This window comes from Vicugna pacos, chromosome 8 (assembly GCF_048564905.1).
Source record: "Vicugna pacos chromosome 8, VicPac4, whole genome shotgun sequence".
In the NCBI taxonomy this organism is placed as follows: Eukaryota; Metazoa; Chordata; class Mammalia; order Artiodactyla; family Camelidae; genus Vicugna; species Vicugna pacos.
Genome location: NC_132994.1, coordinates 15,486,753 through 15,508,640, shown reverse-complemented (window position 1 = coordinate 15,508,640; position 21,888 = coordinate 15,486,753). Strand labels below are relative to the sequence as shown.

The 21,888-nt window shown below is 39.3% G+C and overlaps 1 protein-coding gene and 1 long non-coding RNA gene across 6 annotated transcripts in view; one reads left to right on the top strand and one right to left on the bottom strand.

The window, feature by feature from the left end:
- CEP162 (centrosomal protein 162) overlaps positions 1–21,888 on the top strand; it is a 77,041-nt gene that overhangs the window by 32,005 nt on the left and 23,148 nt on the right. For all 4 annotated transcript variants that reach the window (XM_006200324.4, XM_072965564.1, XM_072965562.1 and 1 more), the window contains exons 12-21: positions 612–891; positions 1,767–2,028; positions 9,209–9,342; positions 9,615–9,842; positions 10,352–10,492; positions 12,300–12,412; positions 13,805–13,910; positions 18,446–18,572; positions 19,276–19,439; positions 20,892–20,996. In XM_006200324.4, coding sequence (XP_006200386.1) covers positions 612–891; positions 1,767–2,028; positions 9,209–9,342; positions 9,615–9,842; positions 10,352–10,492; positions 12,300–12,412; positions 13,805–13,910; positions 18,446–18,572; positions 19,276–19,439; positions 20,892–20,996 — 1,660 coding nt within the window. The remainder of the gene's footprint in view (positions 1–611; positions 892–1,766; positions 2,029–9,208; positions 9,343–9,614; positions 9,843–10,351; positions 10,493–12,299; positions 12,413–13,804; positions 13,911–18,445; positions 18,573–19,275; positions 19,440–20,891; positions 20,997–21,888) is intronic.
- Positions 9,878–21,732, bottom strand: LOC140697643 (uncharacterized). Of its 2 annotated transcripts, XR_012074804.1 has the most exons (5): positions 21,519–21,732; positions 20,886–20,984; positions 20,195–20,294; positions 16,749–17,073; positions 9,878–10,088 (listed from the first exon to the last, which is right to left on the bottom strand). It is a non-coding gene; the product is annotated as an uncharacterized lncRNA (long non-coding RNA). The 2 variants fall into 2 exon arrangements; XR_012074803.1 differs by lacking the exon at positions 16,749–17,073.

The window sequence follows — 21,888 nt, the reverse complement described above, 5'->3', positions numbered from 1 at the left end:
ATTTAAGTGTTTTAAACTACACAAATAATTTCATTTAAAAATCCTACTGATTTTGTTTTAAGATTTGCCTGTACATGATGGAATTTATGCATTTTAATACTTGTATTTTATGTTTCATTGATATAAATTACCGTTGCTTGTTTAGTTTCTACTGGAAATGTATGAAATGTTTTTCCTACCTCAAATATATGTTGACTTTATAATATGGATAAAAGATATATTACAAAAAATCCATTTAGAAATTCATTTTTTGTTTTTCTTAAACAAAAGCAATCTCAGTCTTACTTGGTTTGGCTTTCCTTTGAAGTAGGTCACTGAGTCAGCATGAAATCCCTTATATTATACTGCATTAAAATTATTATCTGAAATTTAAAACAGTTATGCGACACTATGTGAGTGTATTCTGTTAACCAGGATGGTAAGTAATATATTCAACATTAATGACCTAATTTTAATAGTTACAGATATTCAATATATTTAATAGTATATATATATATTAATAATATAAATGTGTTTTTACATATATCTCACATGTATACATATATATTAATAAAACTGATATTTGAGGAGTTACATAGTGTTCATTCTCTCTGTCCTATTTTGTTTTATAGCTTTAAGAAATTGGATGAGAATAAAGAAACTGAATTGGCTAGCCCTTTACCCCTGAAGATGAATCCAAATGTTATGTCTCAGGAACCACAAAATGTGAACCAATTTTTGCACAAAAATGAAGAGAATATAGTTTTACAAAAGATAACAAATGAAGATACAGAAAATAATTGTCCAAGAGTAAATACTGTGGAAGAACAAATAGATAAAATGTACCTTGATATTTTGAAGAAAAAAATATCTTTTGGTGACAGATTACCTCAGGATGACAGAATAAATAAGGTAAGTTTTATAATAAATAAGATAAATTTTATAATTTAAATTCATTTGACATATTGATAAATGAAGTTATATACATACTGCTGATAGGTATGTACTTCTTAAGCCAGCTGGATTGATTACAGACTAACTCCACAGGGATCCTGGGTATCCGAGCAGTGTCTGTTACAACACCCTTAGTCCCCAGATTTCAAAATGCCATTGTAGCATTAGTTTTTTTTAGAAACCATTCTTGCATTTTAAATTTTTTAAATAAATGTAGTCCAGAATATGAGTAGCATAAGAAAATTAAGTTTATTCATCATTCTAGTGTTTTTTATTCAGTCTTACCAGTAATCTGTGTTCTGCAGAAGGAGGTGAGTTGGCATTTCATATAAATGCTGTTAGCAGCTGTTGAGAAACTTATTCATCACTGTTCCTTTTTTGTGTGTTCTTGATTTGTTCTGGTTTATGGGTTCCATAACCCCAGTATTCCATTTTTATTTTACAGTTTTGATTTAAGTGTTTACCATAAACTATCTCCAGTTCCTTGTGGAATAACGCAGGGTTCTGATCAGTTTTTACCTTAAGAAATCTGGAGAAAAAAGATAAGATTTTAAGTCATTTCAAACTTCCCAGGTCCATTCTCGCAATTATGTCTTGCTTTCTGGCAAGCCTATTTTGTTTTATTACTTTGCTTTGTTTTACTTCTGACTTTGAAGATGTGCTTCAGAATACTAAAATTCTGATGAATTAGCCTTGGAGACCTTTAATTCAATGTCATGGCTTGCCTTCTATGAACTGTGTTCTTCAATAATCGCTATGGTTTTGCAGTCTGTTAAATCTTACAATTGTAGTTGAAATTTGTTTAAGTATTAAAAGTTTATACTTGTACGCAGACTCTTAGGTCTCAGCTGAGTTCTGGAGAAGAAGGGGCTGGGATTGGTACACAGCTACCACACAAGAAGGCCAGGAGTGCCCCTCCTTTATTTAAAAGAAAACCCCAGAGTGGATTATATGCATCAGTTAGGAGCTCAGGCTACGGCAAACCCAGTTCACCATTCAAGACATTTTCTAATCTTGAAAAGAAAACTTCAAAGGACATTATGAAAAGCAAAAACTTGAGATCTATCCCTGCCTCAAATCAAGCTAGGAAAAAAGGTAATTATATGCACTTCATAATAAAATTCTGTACGTACAATGTATTATTCCATCTTCCTTATTCTCTACTTTCCCTGTTTTCCCTCTCTCCTTCTGTGAACTTTCCTTATTCATAGAAAAAAATTAATCTTAAGGTACTACATTCCATTTCTGAAAGATGGATTTTCAGCTCTGGAGGTTTTTCAGTGTTAGTTCTAGGTTTTCCTGAATGAGACCCAGAAAGTATGGGATGTGACAATAAGATAGGAGAGAGTCAAACCCCTCCTCATCTGGTTGGCTTTGTGGTACCTGAAATGTTTGCCAGAAAAGAGCTGTAAGTTTAGAATGCAAAGGGCAACATGCAAATGAAGGCTGATATAGAGGGAAATACCTGGATATGAGTTGGTCTAGTGTCGGAGAGTCCGGTGGTTTTACAAATCACATGCGTGCGCTTATACATCACAGGGCCTCTCTTGGTTATTTCCTGGTGGAGTCATTATCTTGGCGGTAGGAAAGAGTGGTTTCCCGTGTAAAAGCCCATGCCTCTCTTAAGAGAAATAGAAATGTTCAAGTCAGACCAACATCTCTGTTGCCCTTAGACTCCAGTGGGGCAGGGAGAGCAGTAGAACCAGAAGCGTTTTGTCCTTTCCTTTGTGATTGAATCGAATAGGAGACCAGTTCCATCACTGCTGTCTGCTGTGATAGAGGAGAACTAACCTCATTGGAAAATTCATTTCTAGCTTAAAGTGTCTCCCTTTCCTTTCCCTACAGCAATCAATTCCAGGAGCAGGACTCTATTAAAATTCTTTCAGCATTAGAGACTCTCCTCTTCTCTCTGTGTGGTTGTGTGTTCACTGCAGCAGCCTATCCATCCATGTCAGATGGGAAGGGCTCACCTCTGTCAGAGTGTAAGAGAACAGCAGGAGGGGCTGGTTATTCCGAACAGACAGGACTTAGATTCTGTTGGCTTAATACCAGCATCCTTTCCTCTTGTTCTTAACATAGGGACCCCTGATCCCTTCCCCTAAGAAGTGTCTTGTTCACTTATTTTCTCTCACTTTTTTGTGGAACATCTACTTGTGCTGTTGTCATCTGTTCATTGTTATTAATAACTAACCATCCATTGGATCTAGTGCTTAATGTTAAGAAAAAGCACTCAATGTTTCCCAAATTTAAGAATCATCAAGAGAGTGTGTGAAAGTTTTTCATTAATGTTTTAGGAGTATTCATTCTGTCTGTACTTTTGAGAGCAAGAGAATGAAATTTTGTTTTAATATTATTATATTTATTTTAGATAAACTAACCCCCAACATTTTTGAAGTTTACTTTATCCAAATTCATTCATGTAACAAATATTTTTGAGTACTGACCTTGATCTAGGCAGTGTTGGAGGCCTTCTAGGTACATTGGTAAACAAAAAAGGCAGCGACACCTCCCCTCCCCCATCTTGTGGAGCTGTCATCTGATGAGAGAGAGACATTTAACAACAAGCATAATAAGTCAGTAAATGATGCTGTGTACTAGGAGAAACAGAAAGCAGAGCAAGAGTGTCAGCGGTGGAGTCCAGCAGGTCGCCATTTGACATAAGATAGAGTGGTCCTCAGTGAGAGAGAGCCCTTTGAACGAAGACTTGTAGGAAGAATCAGAATTGGCTGTGTGGTTGTGTAGGGGAAGCATATTTCCGAAAAATGAAACAGTCAGTGCAAAAGTCCAAAGAGGGAGGAATGCCTGTCATTTCAGGGATCAGCCTAGAAGCCGTTGTGGCTGGGGCAGAGTGGGCAGAGAGGGCAGGAGGAGGAGGTGAGATCGGGCATCACAGGGACAGGCACGGCAGGCTGTCTAGGGCATTAGCAGCCTTGGGGTCTCACTCTCAGTGTGGAGAGGTGAGCCGCTGGCAAGTTGTGAGCATGGGAGTGGCTTCATCTGACTTACCCTTCAGACAGATTCCTCTGGCTGATGTCCTTGACCGTATGCAAACAAATATGGACCCACACCATAAGGGCACAGGGAGAAGCACAGAGACCAGTTAAAAGGGGGTTTTAGGAATCCAGGCTGGGAGTGATGGGGCTCAATCCAGGGTGGTGGCAGTGGTGGTAATGAGAAGCAGTTGGATGGGGATATATTTAGAAGATGGAGCCAGAAGTCTAAAAGATTGGTTTGAGGTTGTGAGGGAGGAGTCATAGATGATGGCAGGGTTTTTGGCTTGAGCAAATGAAAGAATGTGGTTCCTCTCCAGCTGGGATAGAAAGTGAGGTAGAGTGGTTTTGGGGGTGGAGAGAAGATCAGGAGTTGAGTTGCTGAGGTGATGTTTTTGAGATGCCTGTTCTGCATGCAAATGGAGTTGGCAAGGAGGCAGTTGGAAAGAAGAGTCTAGAGTTGAGAGAGAGATGTGGACTGTAGGTATCAAATGTTGTTAAAAATGAATATTTTTGAAGCCATGGGTTCTTTTTAATTGAAGTATAATTGATTTGCGGTATTGTGTTAGTTTCAGGAGTACAGCAAAGTGAATTGGTTTTTTGCAGATTATATTCTGTTATAGGTTATTGCAAGATATTGGGTAGAATTCTCCGTGCTGTACAGTGAATCCTTGTTGCTTGTCTATTTTATGTACAGTAGTTTGTATCCATTAATCCCATACCCTTAATTTGTCCTTCCCCCCGCCTCCCCTTGGTAACCACAGGTCTGTTTTCTGTGTCTATGAGTCTTTCTGCTTTCATATATATTCATTTGTATTATTTTTGAGATAGCACAGATAAGTGATATATAGTATTTGTCGTTCTCCGTCAGACTTACTTCATTACATGCGATATTCTCTGAGACTGACAAAGATTATCAAGGGAGCATATACAGAGAGAAAAAGCAAACCAAGGCCTGAGCCCTGGGCGTGCTGACCTAAAGAGGTCAGGAGGAAGAGGAGTAACGTGCAAGGACAGAGCAAGGCTGGAGGAAACCTGAGTATGTGCACTCCTGAAGCCAAGGGGAGAGAGTATATAAAGGAGAGTTGATCTGCTCTATCTGTTGCTGCTGAGAGAGAGAAAATGAGGACTGACAGCTGACCTTTGGGTTTAGCAAGAAGGAGGCCATCGGCATTGGACAAGCAATTTCCGTGGGGAGGTGACTCTGAAAGGCAAATTGAGTGGGAACAGAAGTGGAACTGGCTACTTTAAGATACAGACAGCCCTGGAGGAAAGGGTGTAAAAGGTGGGGGGGGAAATGGGGCAGTAGCTGGCAGGAGGGTGGAGTCAGGGGAAGTCTTTTGTTTTGCTTTGTCTTGATTTTAATGAGAGAAATCACGGTATGAGTGAATAACAGTATGTTTATGCTTTTTGGAAAGATGCAGTAGACAGGAAGCAATGCGTGATGGGAGGGGAGAGTTGTAGAGCAGTGTCCTCAAGTAGAGGGGCTGTAACGGGGTCCAGTGCACACTGGGAGAGTTGGCTTCAGATGGGAACGTGGACAGTTCACCTGTGGAAAAGCAGAGAGGAGGAGTGAAGAGGTGGGTCCGGATACTGGTAGGGGTAGAAGTGGTGAGAGATGGGGGTGAGTTCCTTTGATTGCCTCCACTTCCTCTGAGAAGTAAAACGTGCTGTGATGAGGTGGCAGTGAGGATGGGGCCGGGGTGCTGGAGAAGAGCAGACATTAAAGAGCTCTCCTGGGGGGCTGGACTCCCAGCAGCAAGAAGAGTCTGCTCGAAGTTGTGACCATGAATGTGAGTTGAGACCAGGCAGGCAGGAGGTGTGTGTGTTAATCTGTGTGCACAGCCACTTTCTCCCACACGACTGCAGGTGTTAGGTAGCTGTGTAGTTGGATTTACCGAGAGAAGTGGTTTTACCAAATGAGTGCAGTGAACTGAGAGAGACTGAGATTCAGGAGTGATTGCATTACTGGTAACAGAAAAAGACCTAGAAAGCCAGTGGGGGAGAGCAGCTGGGGCAGAGAAATGCATACAGGGAGGGAGTTGAAAGGATCTCTGGTGAGTAGTTGGAAATTGCTAAGAGTGAAGCCAGAAGTCAGGTCACAGTGGGTAGAAACGAGGGGGATGGCATAGAGGTTGATGGACGAAGGCAACGATATTTTTATGAGTATTTTCCCTAATTTCAAAATTTCATAGTGTTTGTGATTGCCAAAATTAACATGAATTTTTAAAATTCATATTAAAGTACAGTGACAAACTATGATTGTCTGTTTTTGTACTGAGCTACTTTTTTCTCATTAGACCCTCTGTTAAGTAGGATTTTTTTTTTAAATCTCTGTCTTTTTGTTGGAAAATTGCCCAGAGTAATTTTAGTTTTATTCCAAAGAACTGGAATTTCTTGGGGGTGGTTGTTACCTGTCGTAGGTTGGGTGTCAGAGAAGCAGCCTCTGAGTCGGAGGTGAGAGTACAGAAAGTCTAGAGAACGTGCTTGGCATCAGCACTGGTTCCGAGGAAGCAGCCCCCACCCCCCCCCACCCCCACCATGACTGCGGCTGATGCATTTCAAAGGCTTCTCTTTTTCACGTAACCAGGAAGGCAGAGCCAGTCAGTTCTAAGCTGGTGCACCTGTGCAAGGAAACAAACCTCCTTATTTCCTCCTGCAAAATCCCTAGTCTGTGACTTTAGTCTTCCTTGTCACCAGACAGCTACACAACCTCCAGCCTTTCAGGAGGAGGAGAGGTGGGACGTCAAAGGTGCATGCCAGTAAATTCAGCAGCTTAATCAGAAAAGGTAGTCGCTTTCCTGGAAGCCCTGTATTGGAATCTTTTGCTTTCATCTTATTGGTCAGAACTTTGATCCTGTACCTCTGCCCCCGAACCCCATCTCAATTGCATGGAGTCCAGGGAAATGGGTGGTTTTAACTGGCACATTGCTGCCCGGGGCAAAGTTAGGTGTCTTTTAGTGGGGAGGAAGAGGAGATTGGCAGCTAGCAGTGTCTGCCATGTGGTGATTTTCCTTTTTATTCTAAAGTTAATTTTCTTTGGCTGTCGACTCTTGTGTTTTTATTTTTAGATTAGGAAGTTTATTGTCACAAAAGGAATAGTTGCTCATTATTTAAATTCAAAAATACAGAAAAGTAAAAAGGAAGCAATAATTTAGCCAGAAACAGCTGGTGTCATACTGGTGGCCTCATTCCGTGCCTCTCCTGTGTGTGTCCACATGCAGATGGGAGGAAGCGGGGATGAGAGCTGGAAGGAAGGAGAAAGGCAGATACGTGGACAAATAAAAATGGACAAAACATTTTGTAAGAACAGATCACACTTTATCAGTTCTTTTAAATAAAATATTAGATTTTGTTTTACTTAAATCTCTAAGAAGAAAAAGAAACTTCATCCTGAGGAATGTTACATCCCAAAAGATCCCTTCAACAAAATAAATTATAAAAACCCCTGAAAGATTGCCAAAACCATGTTATTTTTAACTGCATTTTCCAATTTTTATATGTTATCAATTTTCCCTTCTATTAAATATGTAGTAAAACTCTTACATCCCCCATCCCATGCCTCCTACCCATTTTTGTTGGCTTTATTTCTAATAAATATAGTGTATATTATAGTATAGGATATGGGTTACATATCCTGTTATACATGTTATATTTATATATAATTATATTATTTATAATCAACATATTTATTATATTCTCTCCAGCAGCTGTAATTCCCTTCAGCTTTTGAATGTGGATCTTGGTTCTGGTTATTACAGAGTCCGAATGCTTTTCCCCAGTCCCTTAGCCATCACTTCTCCATTCTGGAATTATTTTGATTGCCTTATTATTTGACTGAATTTTTTGAATCCATTGTTTTTTTTAAGAAGGGTTCAGAAGTCTCAGTGTTTTCATGTTTGAATTTTATATCCAAGCAACTTTTCTTTCCTGTATAAAGGGGAAAGATACTGTCCATGTACTATTACTGAAAATAACAACTTAGAGAAGTCAAAATTAAGAACTCCAGGAGGGAGAATTCTGGGGTAAAAGCACTGGCTGACTGCAGCTGGAGCAAGAACCACCTGCCACATTCTTGGCTGCCCTGTGCTAGGGAGAATCACAGTGCTGGCAGGTCTGACCCCTTCACTGGCCACATTAATGGACCTCCAGTGACTTGGAAGGATTAATTCCTGCTTTTACAATGACTCAAACAGATCCTTTATGAATGCTTTAAGAGATTCCTCTAGAAAACCTTCTACATCAAACTGTCCAATTAAATATGGTTACTACTCTATAAGGAAAACCTGGGGAAGATTAGAAGGAACTGTTGGGTGAAGTACTGTTGGGGGCACTTGTTTCTTCTTCTGACTTTTCTGTATTTTCCAAATCTTCAAGAACCATGTATTTCCCTTTTAACAAAAAAGTAAACTTTGCATTTAAAAAGCTAACATTTAAAGAAATTATATGAAAAATATTGATTTTTAATTCTTCATTTCCCTCTAAGGCGATCAGATAAATGTTCACTGGGGGTTCAGTTCAGAACCTGTAGTGTTTGAATATGGGCCTTGAGAGCTCTTTTAGGTATTTCCCATAAGCTTTTTTTTTTTTGTATTATTAACTGAATAATTTATTGGCCTTAGAACTATTTCTGCTGTTTGGGGATTTATGAGGTACCTTAAAAGCTAAAAAGTTGACCAAAATATATATATGAATAACATTGTTTCTAACGTAATGTATAATATCACAGTATTAGAGCAGTAATACCATTTATTTTGTAATCAAACTTAAACTAGTTGTTATAAAGTTTCCATGCAATTTATATGATTCCATTGACACTATATCTTGACATGCATTATATAGAAAACTGTGCTTTGAAAGCACACTTAATCTGAACTAAAATGCTTCATAAAGTTATCAGCTTCTCTTTGATTCATCTTTTAGATATTTTTAGTTGTTATTGCTATGAACATTTAAAAGAGTAATTTATTTAAAAGGGATAAAAGCTGAAATTACCCCAGTCCACATTCTCCTTACATTTATTTAGCTCCACTTGTCATTTGACGTGGACCGTGGGTCAGTCGGCCTCTGTGTCAGGTGGAGTAGAATGCCGATTCCAGGCAGCGGTTCTGAGCGCGGGGGGACAGCTGTGTGAGGGTGTTTGTTTGGTGTGTATCAGCCTGTTTTGAGATCCTCGCTTGTCTTAGTGTCCCCGTGTATTACTACTTCTGGTTACGTAATTGCTGAATACACATTCAACTTAGTTTGTATTTGTGGTGCTTTTATCCATTGTTTACAATATTTAGAAATCTTATCTGGAACAAGACTCATCAAGCCTGCAGCTGTGGGTAACCCAGCTTCCCCCAGGGAACGTGGCGTGGCTACCCCTGAGAAGTCTGAGGGCCCTGCAGAAACGGATTCCTGTGTTCAGTTTCCGAAGGTAGGTATTGAATTTCAAACTAATATTCATAATGTTTTCATGATCTATAATTATATATTGAAACTAGAGTATAAATAATGAAATATATGAAATTTCTTCTGCATTGAGTAATACTCCAATCACTCACTCTTACTGAACATGCATTGATTTTCTTGTGTAGTAGAACATTGTTAACCATGTCATTTTCATCCTTGGTGGGGTTTTTTTCCCAACTACTTGTGTGCAAATCTAACGTTAACTCTACGTAATGAAGCAATGCTTTTCCTTAAAAGGATTCTTCAGGATACGGTGGTGGGAACAAGGAAGCAGAACTGACTATGTTTGAAAGAGTTCAGGAAGCAGAGGGAAGATGGAGAGGGGCACAAGCCCTCATTGAGCAAATCAAAGTCACATTCTCAGAAAAAGAGAGAGAGCTGGAAAATAAGATGGAGGAACTAAAGAGACAGCAGGAAAAGGAACTCTTCAAACTGAATCAAGACAATTACATTCTTCAAGCCAAGGTACTAGACACTTTGTCCTATTTTTCCTTTTATTTATGAAAAAAGAACTTGTACTTCCCGTGAAATGCATTGTCATCCTCTGTCCCTGCAGCTCTTTGACTTGATGTATTTGCTGAATCAAACATCAACATGTTTCCAGAGAGTGCCTCCTTCCCCTGGGCGGGTATCAGAATTTAAATTGGCTCATTTTGATTGTTCTCTTGTTAGCAGCCCGTTTTGAAAACAAATCCCTTGGTTCACAGTGACCTTCAAGGAAGACAAAGTTTCAGAAAAATTACTATAGAAGGTCTTAAGTTCAGAGAATGACACTGGGTAGCATTTCTGAGTTAATTCCATCATCAGAACCATCAGCACAGAACATCCTGTAATGATTTAACTGTGCCTGGTGTTACCTTAATTCCAGTGTGGTTATAAGACAGTTTTAGGTCTGTGCACCTTGGTTTTCTTTTGTTCTTCCTTACTTCATCATTTCCTTTCCCAAATAAAACAATTTCTGCATTTTCTCAAAGTTAAATAGCTTTGAAGAATCAAACAAAAAACAAAGGTGGTTGCATTTGGGGGAAACATCTGATCCTGTCACCGAAGAAAAATTGAAGCAAATCCAAAAAGAAATAGAAGAACAAGAGACACTTCTTCAGGGATATCAACAGGTAACAGTTCTTCAACACATAATGAGTTTGTTATGAGATCCTTTGGTTGTAAACATAAGGCATTTAGAAATATTTGTGTCCATTTAACAGGTAGTGGGAATTCTGCCATTGTGAGGAAGTAATGATTTGGCTGGTCTGCACATTTATCATGAGCAAAATTAAAGTGGTTAAGAGCATGGGTTCTGGATTCAAAAAATCTGGTTTTAGGCTTTGCTTCACTACCTGCTGTGCAGCATTAGGCAAATCATATTCCCTCTCTAAGCCAGTTTCCCCATCTGTGAAATGGGAATGAGAATGACAGTACCTGTCTCGGAAGATGGTTGTGCAATTAAAACGAGACAGCGCAGACCAACCTTAGTGCCTTCCACACAGTAACCAGTTAATGAATGTTGCCTGTTACTAATTTTAATAGCCATATTTCCTTAGAAACTGTCCTATTTTTCTTTCATTTTCTATAATGTTTTTCAGTAGATAATATTGGCTAGTTTCGACATTATATTCAGAAATATGAATCTGAAATCAGTTGCCAGTGCCCTGAGATTGAAAAATATTTGACTTAAGTGGAAGAAAATGTCTGTGTCCTATAGTCAGACATCTGTTCTGTGTGATGGCATCTTGGTGACATTGATCTGACAGGCAGGACAGGTTTGGTGATCTCCAACATGAGACTTCATCTTCGTCTCTCTCCCCTTTTTTTCTTTAACTTCCCTCCCCTTCCCCTTCTGTCTCATTACCTTTCTCTCTTTTGACAACAGTAAAAGCCTACCAATAAAAAGCATTTTCACTCCAGGGTCATCCAGAGAAGGCATTACCGCATCAGAGATGACAGCGTTCACTATAAAAGAAATAGTACTGATTTTGCAGGACGCTCTGCCCTAGAGTTAGTGAGAACCTTTCAGACCCTCTGCTTGCCATTCAGAGCTTGCCGTGTAGAGCATGCATTTTAAGGAGGGTTTCACAGACCCATAAGTATGCCAACCCCCCACCACACACACACACAAAAAATCCCACAAAATTTGTGTATCAACATATGTACGTATTTTTCTGGATTTCATGAATTCTGCAGAGAATTAAGCACAGACTATCTGCCAAGCATTAGGCCAGACACAGTGAGACAGTTCAGAATTTATATTAGATCCAGAAAGTTCTTTGGTTTTCATCAGATTCTTAATTTTAAAGAGGTTAATAAGCCAGAGCATCTAACAAGCACAGAGTGGGACTGATCTCGCTGTCTGAGTCCCCTTTTAGCTCAGGCCAGGTGCTGAACTGGGTCTAGTCTTGCTCTGCCTTGTTCCTGATCTTCCAGAAACACCTAGTCTCTAACTCCCTGCTCACAGTTCCAGAAACAAGCATGGTTACCCTCTGTGGCTCCCTCCAGTTACCTCACCACAGAAAGATGGGCCAAAAACAGAAAAAAAAAAAAGAATGTACAAACAGTCCCGCTGGCCTTCCCATCCCTTATACGCAAAGTCGGGACATAGTTACTCCTGCGGTCACTCGCCCACTTACACCTGTGAAATGGAATACATTATACTGACAGGCTCTTTGGCTTTGGGAATTTTTGCAACTTTTTTTTCCAACTAAGCATTTTGAGCATTTTGGAAAGAATTGTTTTTAGCTAACAAATTTTCTTCCAAGATAATCAAAAGATTTTTGAAAAAGATTTGAAGGCTTACTCAAAAATTGAAGAAATTTAATAAAAGACTTTTAAAATGTTTAAAGGATGTATCTTTTATGAGTACATACATTAATATTATATAGGTACTACTGACTTTTAACTAAAATGTAATTTTTTATTTACAAAAAGGAAAATGAAAAATTGTATAATCAAGTGAAAGATCTTCAAGAACAAAACAAGAAAAATGAGGAGCGAATGTTCAAGGAAAACCAGAGCTTATTCAGCGAATTAGCTTCCTTAAAGTAAGTCCTTTTTAAATTCTTAAAATCAAATCAATTCTTTCTAAGCACTTTATTGTTATATTAATAATACATTTAGTTATACCTAGAAATTTTTAAAATTATACACTGGTTTACAGTTCTACAGCTTTCATATTTTTAATTTTCAATGGATTTTCTTTTGGCATTAGATGACTAGTACACACTTCAGTATTTTCATCATATTCACATTTGAATTTGACCTCAGTTTTAGGAAATTGAACAGTCCTCATGATCAGTCATTAAGCCTGAGATACTTATGTAATGCATCTCAGTAATGATGCTTTTAGTAATAATAGTAAAATATATATACAGTATTATTTACTGTCTTAGGTCAGGTTCCGAATAAGTAGAGCCTGATCTGGGGGTCCTTGTGGAGGTGATTTCCTGGAGGATAACTCTTAGAAGAAGGGGCAGGAGAAGCAAGATGTAGGGGTGGGGAAGGCTAGTAGGACCATGGTCTCAGCCAGAGGCTGGCTTCATTCTTCTCTCACCAGGAAGCTCAGAAGAACAGACTGCACCCCAGAGTTGGTCCCCAGTTGAGGCAGGTGGGGGAAAGCCATTTGTGCCCCACAGCTAGTCAGTCCCCAGCTGAAGTGTGCCCCACGAAGTGGGTGGCGGGTATCCTCTGGGCGGGGGCCGGGGCTGCTGTTTGGCAAGTGCGTTTCTCCAGAGAAGGAGAGCCTGTGAGTTGTGAGAACCAGCACTCACTGTGACAGGCTGGCAGAGCACCAGCACCTACTTAGGAATCATACTTCACACTATAAGGTCTTTTGGATGTTATTACATCCATCTTTAATACGTTAAGTGAAGGAGCTTAGCCAACAAACATGGGCAAGTTAGGGTCCTGTCTTTTAGGAAGTAACTAATCATTTCACCTAAATACTCAAATAGGACGGCTGTCAGAAGAAACTTCTTCGGCTGTGAATGTCATGTGTGTTACATTTATTCACATATTTCTTCCATTTTTTTGTAAGATAACTTAGGCGTAAGAGGCAGGGCTGCTGTTAGCTCACACTAATCTTTCATGTAAAATAGAAAAAAGCACACATATACAGACAAAGCTAGAAAGTACACAAGTTGGCAAGCAAGGGCACTTCTGTGTAAATTAGGAGGGGAAAAGCTCCTCTCCCTGGGCCAAGGCTAATAAACCAATACTCTCAGGGTTTCCATTCTTTTAGATTACACATAAACATTTCCCTTAAAGTATACTCCTCTTTTAGTATTTTAGTATTTTATTCTTTAGAGTAAATAAAATTTTTATCTTCGGTGACTCACAGAGTTCCACTGTGCATTAGTTTTTAATTTTTAAGAATGGAATATTTTATATTGAAAGGAGTACCTTGTAAAAAAATTTTTTTTTTCAAAATAAATCAGAGAACAGATGCACAAAAGCCATTTCCTCTCTCAAGCACTGGAAGGTGCAGAACCCACCCAAAACCAGAATTTTACAGATCTGTTAGCAGAACTACGGGTGGCACAGGTAAGTTGCATAAGAATTTTAACTATTAATGATAGTGAAGATTATTATAAAAATCCCCATATGTGTAAAAAAAATATGTTTTTGTAATTATGAATAAATAAAATCCATTTATAAATTCCATGCCTTTTAAAAATTAAGAAATACCTAAGATGAGCATTTGGCATACATGTGACCTTAATATAGAGGCAGCAGTGTAATACCGGATTTAGATGGCTTCCTCTTTGTAATCCAGCCTCTTACCAGGCATTTATCACATGCCTGGCATATTAGAGACATAACCTTATCTGGGGATGTATGCCTGACTTCAAATTCATCATTGGAAATGTACAGCTAAAATGGGAGAATAATCTGAAGATGACTGTTCAGCTTAAAAAGTTGATTGGCTTTTTCCCTGTCTTCCTAAGTAGACTGTGCACTTCTAGGGGGCAGAGACTATAGCTGCAAATACTTGTATATGATGTGCCTAACACAAAGGTAAAATGTGTAACTTTTTTCTTTATTTTTATTAATTTGTGTTGTAGAGAATATAGCCGAGAACTTTCTAAAGTAGTATTTATCAATGAGAGAAGCTCTGAAATTTAGGGCAGATTAATTCTATCTTAAGCAGAACAGTTCTATGAATTGCATGATTTTTATCATCCCTGTCCCCAGGAACTATGGTCATAGCACCCACCAGTCATTGTAGCACTTAGAACCACTGCCGCGTTTCTAGACATCCCCTGTGGGAAGGCAGTTAAGTCTCCACTCCCTCCCATAAAGAACCATAGCACTAAACTAAAAAGCCTTTTCAATCTATTTGATTGATTACGTAAATTAGAAAAATTCCAGTTACATAGCACTTTTTAAATAGAAATTCATTATATAAAGTTTAGGTTACACAGAAATTTAAACATGCTATAATTTAATAATTGACGTTTAACAGGTTTTTGTAGTATATAAAATGCAGCTTCAAATATGAACCCATTAGAGAAGTTTCTTCAGCTGCATGTATGTATTGAATGATTAGATAGCCAGGCAGATAGGTAGAATGGATGATTGGGCTCCCCCACCTATCAGTAGGCCTCAAAATTGAGTGAGTTAAAAGAGAAATTAATATTGCTGTGGTTCATGAAGGCTTGGGAAAACACGGTAAGGCTTTAAGCATAGGATTAGTTTCATTTGAAGGCTGTTTTTATTGACCTTTTAAAAGTGCTGTTTTGAACACATTTTTCTGACAAGTAGGAAACTAACACTGCCACTGAAATCACTGGAAAACGCCAGATAAAATATAATAAACATCATGTAAATGCATAACTCACACGCATACTTCTCTCCAGAAAGTAAAGAGAATCTCGGGGGGTCAGAAGTGGACAGGCATACAAACCTAACGGTAAGCATCTGCTCCTAGGCTGCCAGTGCAGTAACCGTGGGGCTGGGCTCTAACAGCAAAGTGCAGACGGGGCCCCGGGACTTCAGAGGGCCACATCCTTCAGTAAAACAGTGGACTAGGAAAGAATCCACCCATCTTCAAAAGGGGCTGAGACGTCAAGGAAGCTTATTTGTCTTAACTTGATCTCTAGATAGAGAAGAGGCAAAGTCTCCTTTGCTCAGTACTTTACTGGTTGTTCAGTTTAAATGTCATCCCTTCTGCCTTCATTTGTGTTTTAATATTTGAAATGACTACCGGTTAGGGTTGGTTATGCTCAAACTGAAAAAAAAAATACCATAAACTGTGGTCCTAAGTCAGTTATCTCTAGTGTGTCTAGAAGAAATAAGTGCAAACCAATTCTTAGAGGTGTCTGCCTTCAACCCAGCTCACACAGTGTCCCTACTCCTGCTGACCGTACGTTCACAATGCAGAATCTAATTACAAAACCCAGAGAAACAAGCCCGCATGAGCAGGCATGGGGTGATTTAATAAACAGCAGGGTTAGAACCCCAATGGAATTACTGAATAGACTATAAAATAAATAGACTTAAAATGATTAAATATAGAAAATAAATAAGGAACATGTGAGGAAAGAACAAAATAGACCAGGAAAATTCAGAAAAAAATCAACAGTTCTGGAAATAAAATATATTCCTGGAAAGTAAAAAATAAATAGAAAAGTTAAATAGATGATCATACACAACTAAGAAGAAATTGGTAAACTAGAAGATAGATCTAAGGAGTTTAAAGTGAAACAGAAAAATAGAGAAATGGAAAATAGAAATGTGAGATGCTTTTAGCATATATTTAAATATTTTTAGGTGATGACTAAGAATGTTCTAGAAATTATAAAAGGGATGAGTTCTCGAATTTAGGAAGCACAGTGAGTTCTGCTTAGTATATATAAGTATGAATCTACACGGGGGCCTATCTTGGTGAAAACACCAAGGGCAAGGAGAGCCTTAAAAGAAGTCAGGGGAGAAAAGTTTAAGATAAAAATGAGTAGAAATTCTTGGAAGATTTGTGCAAATACTGAAAGATGGAATGTAAATATACCTTTACTTCCATTCACTTTGACATTCTGAGTTTAAATAGTTTAAGAGCAAAAATTCATACTTGGCTAAATCTGTAATATTCATATCAAACCTACTTGTGTACAGTCTAATTTGTACCTTAAAAATGAATACCAGTTAGTGCAGTCTTAAGATGTGAGTTCGGGTGGACACGTACTGAAAGCCAAGGCCTAAGCCCTTTCCTTCTAGCTCCCCGGGATGGGGAGGAGGACGGGCTGCCCGCGGCTCAGTCGGGCAGCCAGGAACTCATCCTGGTGTTGGAAGAACGGCAGGTAACGAGACAGGCCTGGGCCTTGCTCACTGGGAACATACAGTCTCCCAGGGAACACAAGGAATAAGCAAACAAGAGTTACTCACGGAGGTAAGTTCTTTGAGGAAAACGAGAATACAGACGAACGGTAGGCAGGGCAGTGTAAGGAGCACTGGGTGTGGTCGAGGAGGCGCTCTTTGAGCAAGTCGTGTCTGCGTCAGGAGCTGAAGAGAAGCAGCGGCTAACCATGCAGCTGTCGAGCCTTCTAGCCAAGGGGAAAGTCAGGAGTGGGCTTGGTACCTCCCAGAAGCAGAGGCCTCGGAGGCAGAAGTGGATGAGTCAGGACCAGAGTGGTGGACGATGAGATCAGAGAGGCAGGCGCAGCCTTGAGTGTGTCTCCACAGTAAAACCTTGAAGAACCTCAGTGCTCTCCTGAAAAGGCATCCACAGAAGGTCACACAGAAGATTCAACAGTGAAATGATGCAGCCGGAAACTGTGATTATCCAGGGCTTTATGGAAGGATTTATTTTCTTTGTAAGATTGGATTTTAGATCATAAGGCAGTGTGATGCGGAACTTCTAACAATTTTTATTTTGAAACAACTATACCAAGTGTACTGCCATGAATCCAAGAGTTTCTTCTGCCGTTATGAGTTGAGTTTATTGAATACCTGCCCTCTGCTTAGTGCCACACAGTAAACGGGTAGTGACATCAGTCTCGGTCCCCAAAGAGCTTTCAGCTTATTAAAGAGAAAAGGCCTGTGCACAAATCAGCGCCATATGAAACAAAACACTGACTGCTGTGCTAGAGGTACATGGGAAGTTTGTGGCAGTGCCGGGGAGGGGATTATCAGGAAAGGCTGCATTTGAACTAAGCTTGGAAGGATGAGAATGACTGTGTCAAGCAGAGGAAGGAGGCTATTGAAAGTTGTGTGGAATGTTGGGCACATTGAGATTTCCACTTTATTTTTTTCTAATGTGCCAGGCTTTTTTTTTTTTTTTGCATTTGTGATAGAAGGATGAGCAAAATCAAGTTCTGCTTTCAAGTAAACACGTTCTGTGTCAGGTGCTGATGAGTATTTTGAGAAGAAAATAAAGCAACACACCTGGGGCCAGGATGGGGGCTGCTGTTTTAGGAAGAGGGATCAGGGAAGGCCTTCCTAGGGCCTCACCTGAGCAGAAATCCTGAGAAAGAGTGGAGCGAGACACCTGGCTCTGTGGGGGCAGAGCTGTAGGCAGAGGAAACAGTAAGTGCAAACACCCTGGGGTAGGAATGCACCAGGTGTGTTCAAAGAACAGCCAAGAAGTCTCTGCGGCTGGAGTGGAGCAGGAGGGGGAAGAATTGTGGGAGATGCATCAGAGGAGCGGGCAAGACTGGGTTATGCAACACTGAAGGTCATGGGAAGGACTTTGGGTTTACCCTAAGAGAGAGGGAGCCACCGGAGAGTTTCAAATGGAGGAATGATACTGACTCTTCAGAACAATTAGTCTGCTTCCCATGTGGAGGACAGACTGTAGTGCCGGGAGTGGAAGAGGCAGACTGGTTAGGAGGCCGTAGTGATCCAGAAGGCAGAATGGTAGATTGGAAGGGCTTTGAAGCTGTGTTGAGTTATGTGACTAGAACTGATTCTGGTAGGCTCTGGGAAGCTCGTGATCATTTGGAGGGGGCAGTGATAAAATCCGAGCTTAAATTTAGGAAAAATAATGAGCAGCAGTATTTATGACGAATTGAATGAAAGAGAGCCTTTACCACAATCTGTTATGGTTAGAAGTCATTTGTTTCTGTATTTCTATGAATGTCAAGAAAGAAAAAACCAGTTTATTGGAAGACCTCAAAAGACTGAAGCAAGACAAGCAAGCTCTCGAAGTAGACATGGAGAAAATGAAGAAAGAGAGGGACCAAGCCAAAGAGCAGATTGCTTACATCACAGGTAACACACTGCACTGCAGCAGCTGCCTTTATCCTCGTAACCCAAGGGTGAACATGGCCTTCCCCACCGGGAAAGACAAAGGAGAAGTAAGATTAGTATGCAGAAAAGTTTAATATTAAAAAAATTAGAAATAAACAGGAGGGTGCTAGTAAGGGCTTCAGGGAGGAGGGGCATTTGAGCTGGGTCCTGACAGGTGGAGGGGCTCAGGGGTAAAGGAGTGGGGGGAGGCTGCTCAGGTGTGTTTCATGGGCATGTTACTGATCGCACCTATTTTGGATCGTGGGCGGGCAGAACACAGGGCTGGAAAGGTCCATCAGAGGAGCCCTTGTTTGCCGAAGTAAGGATCTTTCCTCTGTGATTTTATGATCTTCAGTGTAAGATGTACAATAAAATCCACTTACCTGTTTTTAAGAAATTTGCTTTCCTTGTCTGCAAAGTAGAATAATAATAATCCTTCCCATCATATATTTGTTGTGTTAAATAAAATCATACAAACTTTGAGGATTGGGACTATGAACACAGTCTTCTTCCTTTCACTAACACACTAGACTAGACACAACCTTGTATACCTCAGTTGTTTTTTTGCCTCTTATTTTTTCATAATGCTTTCATTAGTTAGGCATTGGTTTTCATGTAAAATCTTTTAGTTATTTTCATATTTTGAAAAATTACAGTCGGGTTATTGAGTTACTGTATCTTATAGGTGAAAAGTTATATGAAATAAAAATTTTAGAAGAAACACATAAACAAGAAATCAGTCGCCTGCAGAAAAGATTACAGTGGTATGCTGAAAATCAGGAACTTCTGGACAAAGATGCTGTTCGACTTAAAGAAGCAAATGAAGAAATTGAGAAGCTCAAACTTGAGGTAATAAATAACTTCAGAATGTGTTTTCTGTAGATGAACTCTGTTATGTTTAACAGTCAGTTCTTAGCCTTGTGTCATTGAATCAGTACTCTAAATTCTGTTAATTAAAACAGCTGATTTGGTTTTAGTTTGCTTTTATTTGTGTAGTCTATTTTAAACTGAGAATACAGTCAGCTCTCCATATCCAGGGGTTCCCGATCCAGCAGATTGGAAAAAAACAAAGTTCCAAAAGGCAAAACTTGAATTTGCCACACACTGGCAACTATTTACATATCGTTCACATTGCCTTAGATATCATGAGTAATCTAGTGATGATTTAAAGTATACGGGAGGATGTGAATAAGTTCCGTGCAAGTATTATGCCGTTTTATACAAGAGGCTTGACATCCATGGATGTTGGCATCTGAGGAGAGTCCTGCCCTGTGGTTACCGAGGGATGACTGTAAGTCCAGGCTCCTTATATCACAGCCTGTCAGGTCCCCACGTGGTCTGAATCCTGCCTGTACCACACTCCCCTAGTCACTCCTCCAGCCACGCCAGACCGCCCTCTGGTTCTTGAACAGGCGAGCTCACCCCACTTGTTGCCTTGGCCCATATCTCCCTCCTTGTTCAAGTCTCAGCTCAGATTTCTACTTCTCAGAAAGGTCTTTCCTGATCTCTTTATCTCATGTAGCAACCACTCTCGCCCCCTCTGACTCTTCTCATTCCTTCACCTATTTTCTTCATGGTACTTGTCACTCTCTGATATTACTTACTTTTTTAGCTTCTCAACTGTCTCCTTCCATTAGAGCATAAACACCATGAAAGCAGGGATCTGGCTTGTTTGCCCTCTGTATCTGCAGCACAGCGCCCTCTCTGGGAAGCAATAAATAAGTGAATGAATAAACTGCCATTTTGTGTCCCTCCTGCTGTTTCTCTGCTATGTTTTAATTCTTTTTTTTTAATTGAAATGTAGTCAGTTTACAGTGTTGTGTCAATTTCTGGTGTACAGCATAATAGTTCAGTCATACAGATACATACATATATTCCTTTTCATATTCTTTTTCATTATAGGTGACTACAAGATACTGAATACAGTTCCCTGTACTGTATAGTAAAGACTTACTGATTGCCTATGCTATGTATAGTAGTTAGTGTCGGCAAATCAAAATAAGCTTCTTGGAGGGATAAATTAAGAGTTTGGGATTAACCTATACAACTGCTATGTATAAAATAGATAAACAACAAGGACCTATTATTTAGCACAGGGACTTATATTGAATATCTTGTAATAACCTATAATGGAAAAGGATCTGAAAAAGAATATATATATATGTATGAACACATACATTTGTACATGTATAATTGAGTCACTTTGCTGTGCACCTAAAACTAACACATTATAAATCAACTATACTTCAATAAGAAAATAACAGAAGTCAGCTTCTCAACAAGGTCTTTACTTACTGCTAGGTTGAGAAACTGAAAGCCGAATCTGGACATCCATCTATACAGCAGAAGATTCGTTTAAAAGAAAAAGCAGCTGATGCCAAAAAAATTCAGGATCTAGAACGACAAGTATGTGTTCAGAATAAATTTTCATTAAGGTATTTCATATACAGTGCATTTTTGTTTTCTCTTTTGTTTCAGGAGTTCCTACAGGATATAGTCAACCTGGAAATTCTTGTTTTTATTTATTCATTTTAATATAGAATGATACCTACTTTAAATATGCCTGATATACATTATTTAAAGGAACATTAATAAAAGCAGTAAACAACATCATTTTATATAATCTGTGGCTTGATGCATGAAGAATTTTTAGAGTAATGTGTCTCATTAGATTGTAGACCTACTGATGAAAGGTTATTTTGCATCCCAGCTTATTTGACATCCAGGAAAAAGGAAAGAGAACTTGAAAACTCTGGTGTAGAGCTAGGATTCCTTCTCCTGACAAAGGGTAGGTGAGAGAGCAGGACAGGAAAGGAGATCCTCAGGTTGGGGACGTGTTAGTAGCACTGGGGAAGTCTTGCAGGACACTCTGGAAGCAGAACAGCCAGCCTCCCAGAGAGCCAGCCATAACTTTGAGCTATTGCTCACCGTTTAGGCTTAGAAATACTAATTTCATTGCCACTGTGGCTGGGGGACCTTTTAAAAAACCGTATGGTGATGCTTATTAATTAAGATAAAGATTTTTTTTCATTAAAATAGTTGTTTTGTAGGCTGGAATATTAATTAACTTTTTCCTTATGTTGTTGAAACCTTCTATAATGTAATGTTTGTATTCGTAACTAAATACTGAAACAAAATTAGAATTTCCAGCCCTTCATAAAGGAACACAATGCTGTGGTCACGTCGTGACACTGAAACACACCGCTATTATTCCATCACACACCTAGAACTGTGAGGTCATCAGTGGGCTGAATATTATCCCAGTTTTATGAGAAGAAGGAAAACTAAGCAAAAATTA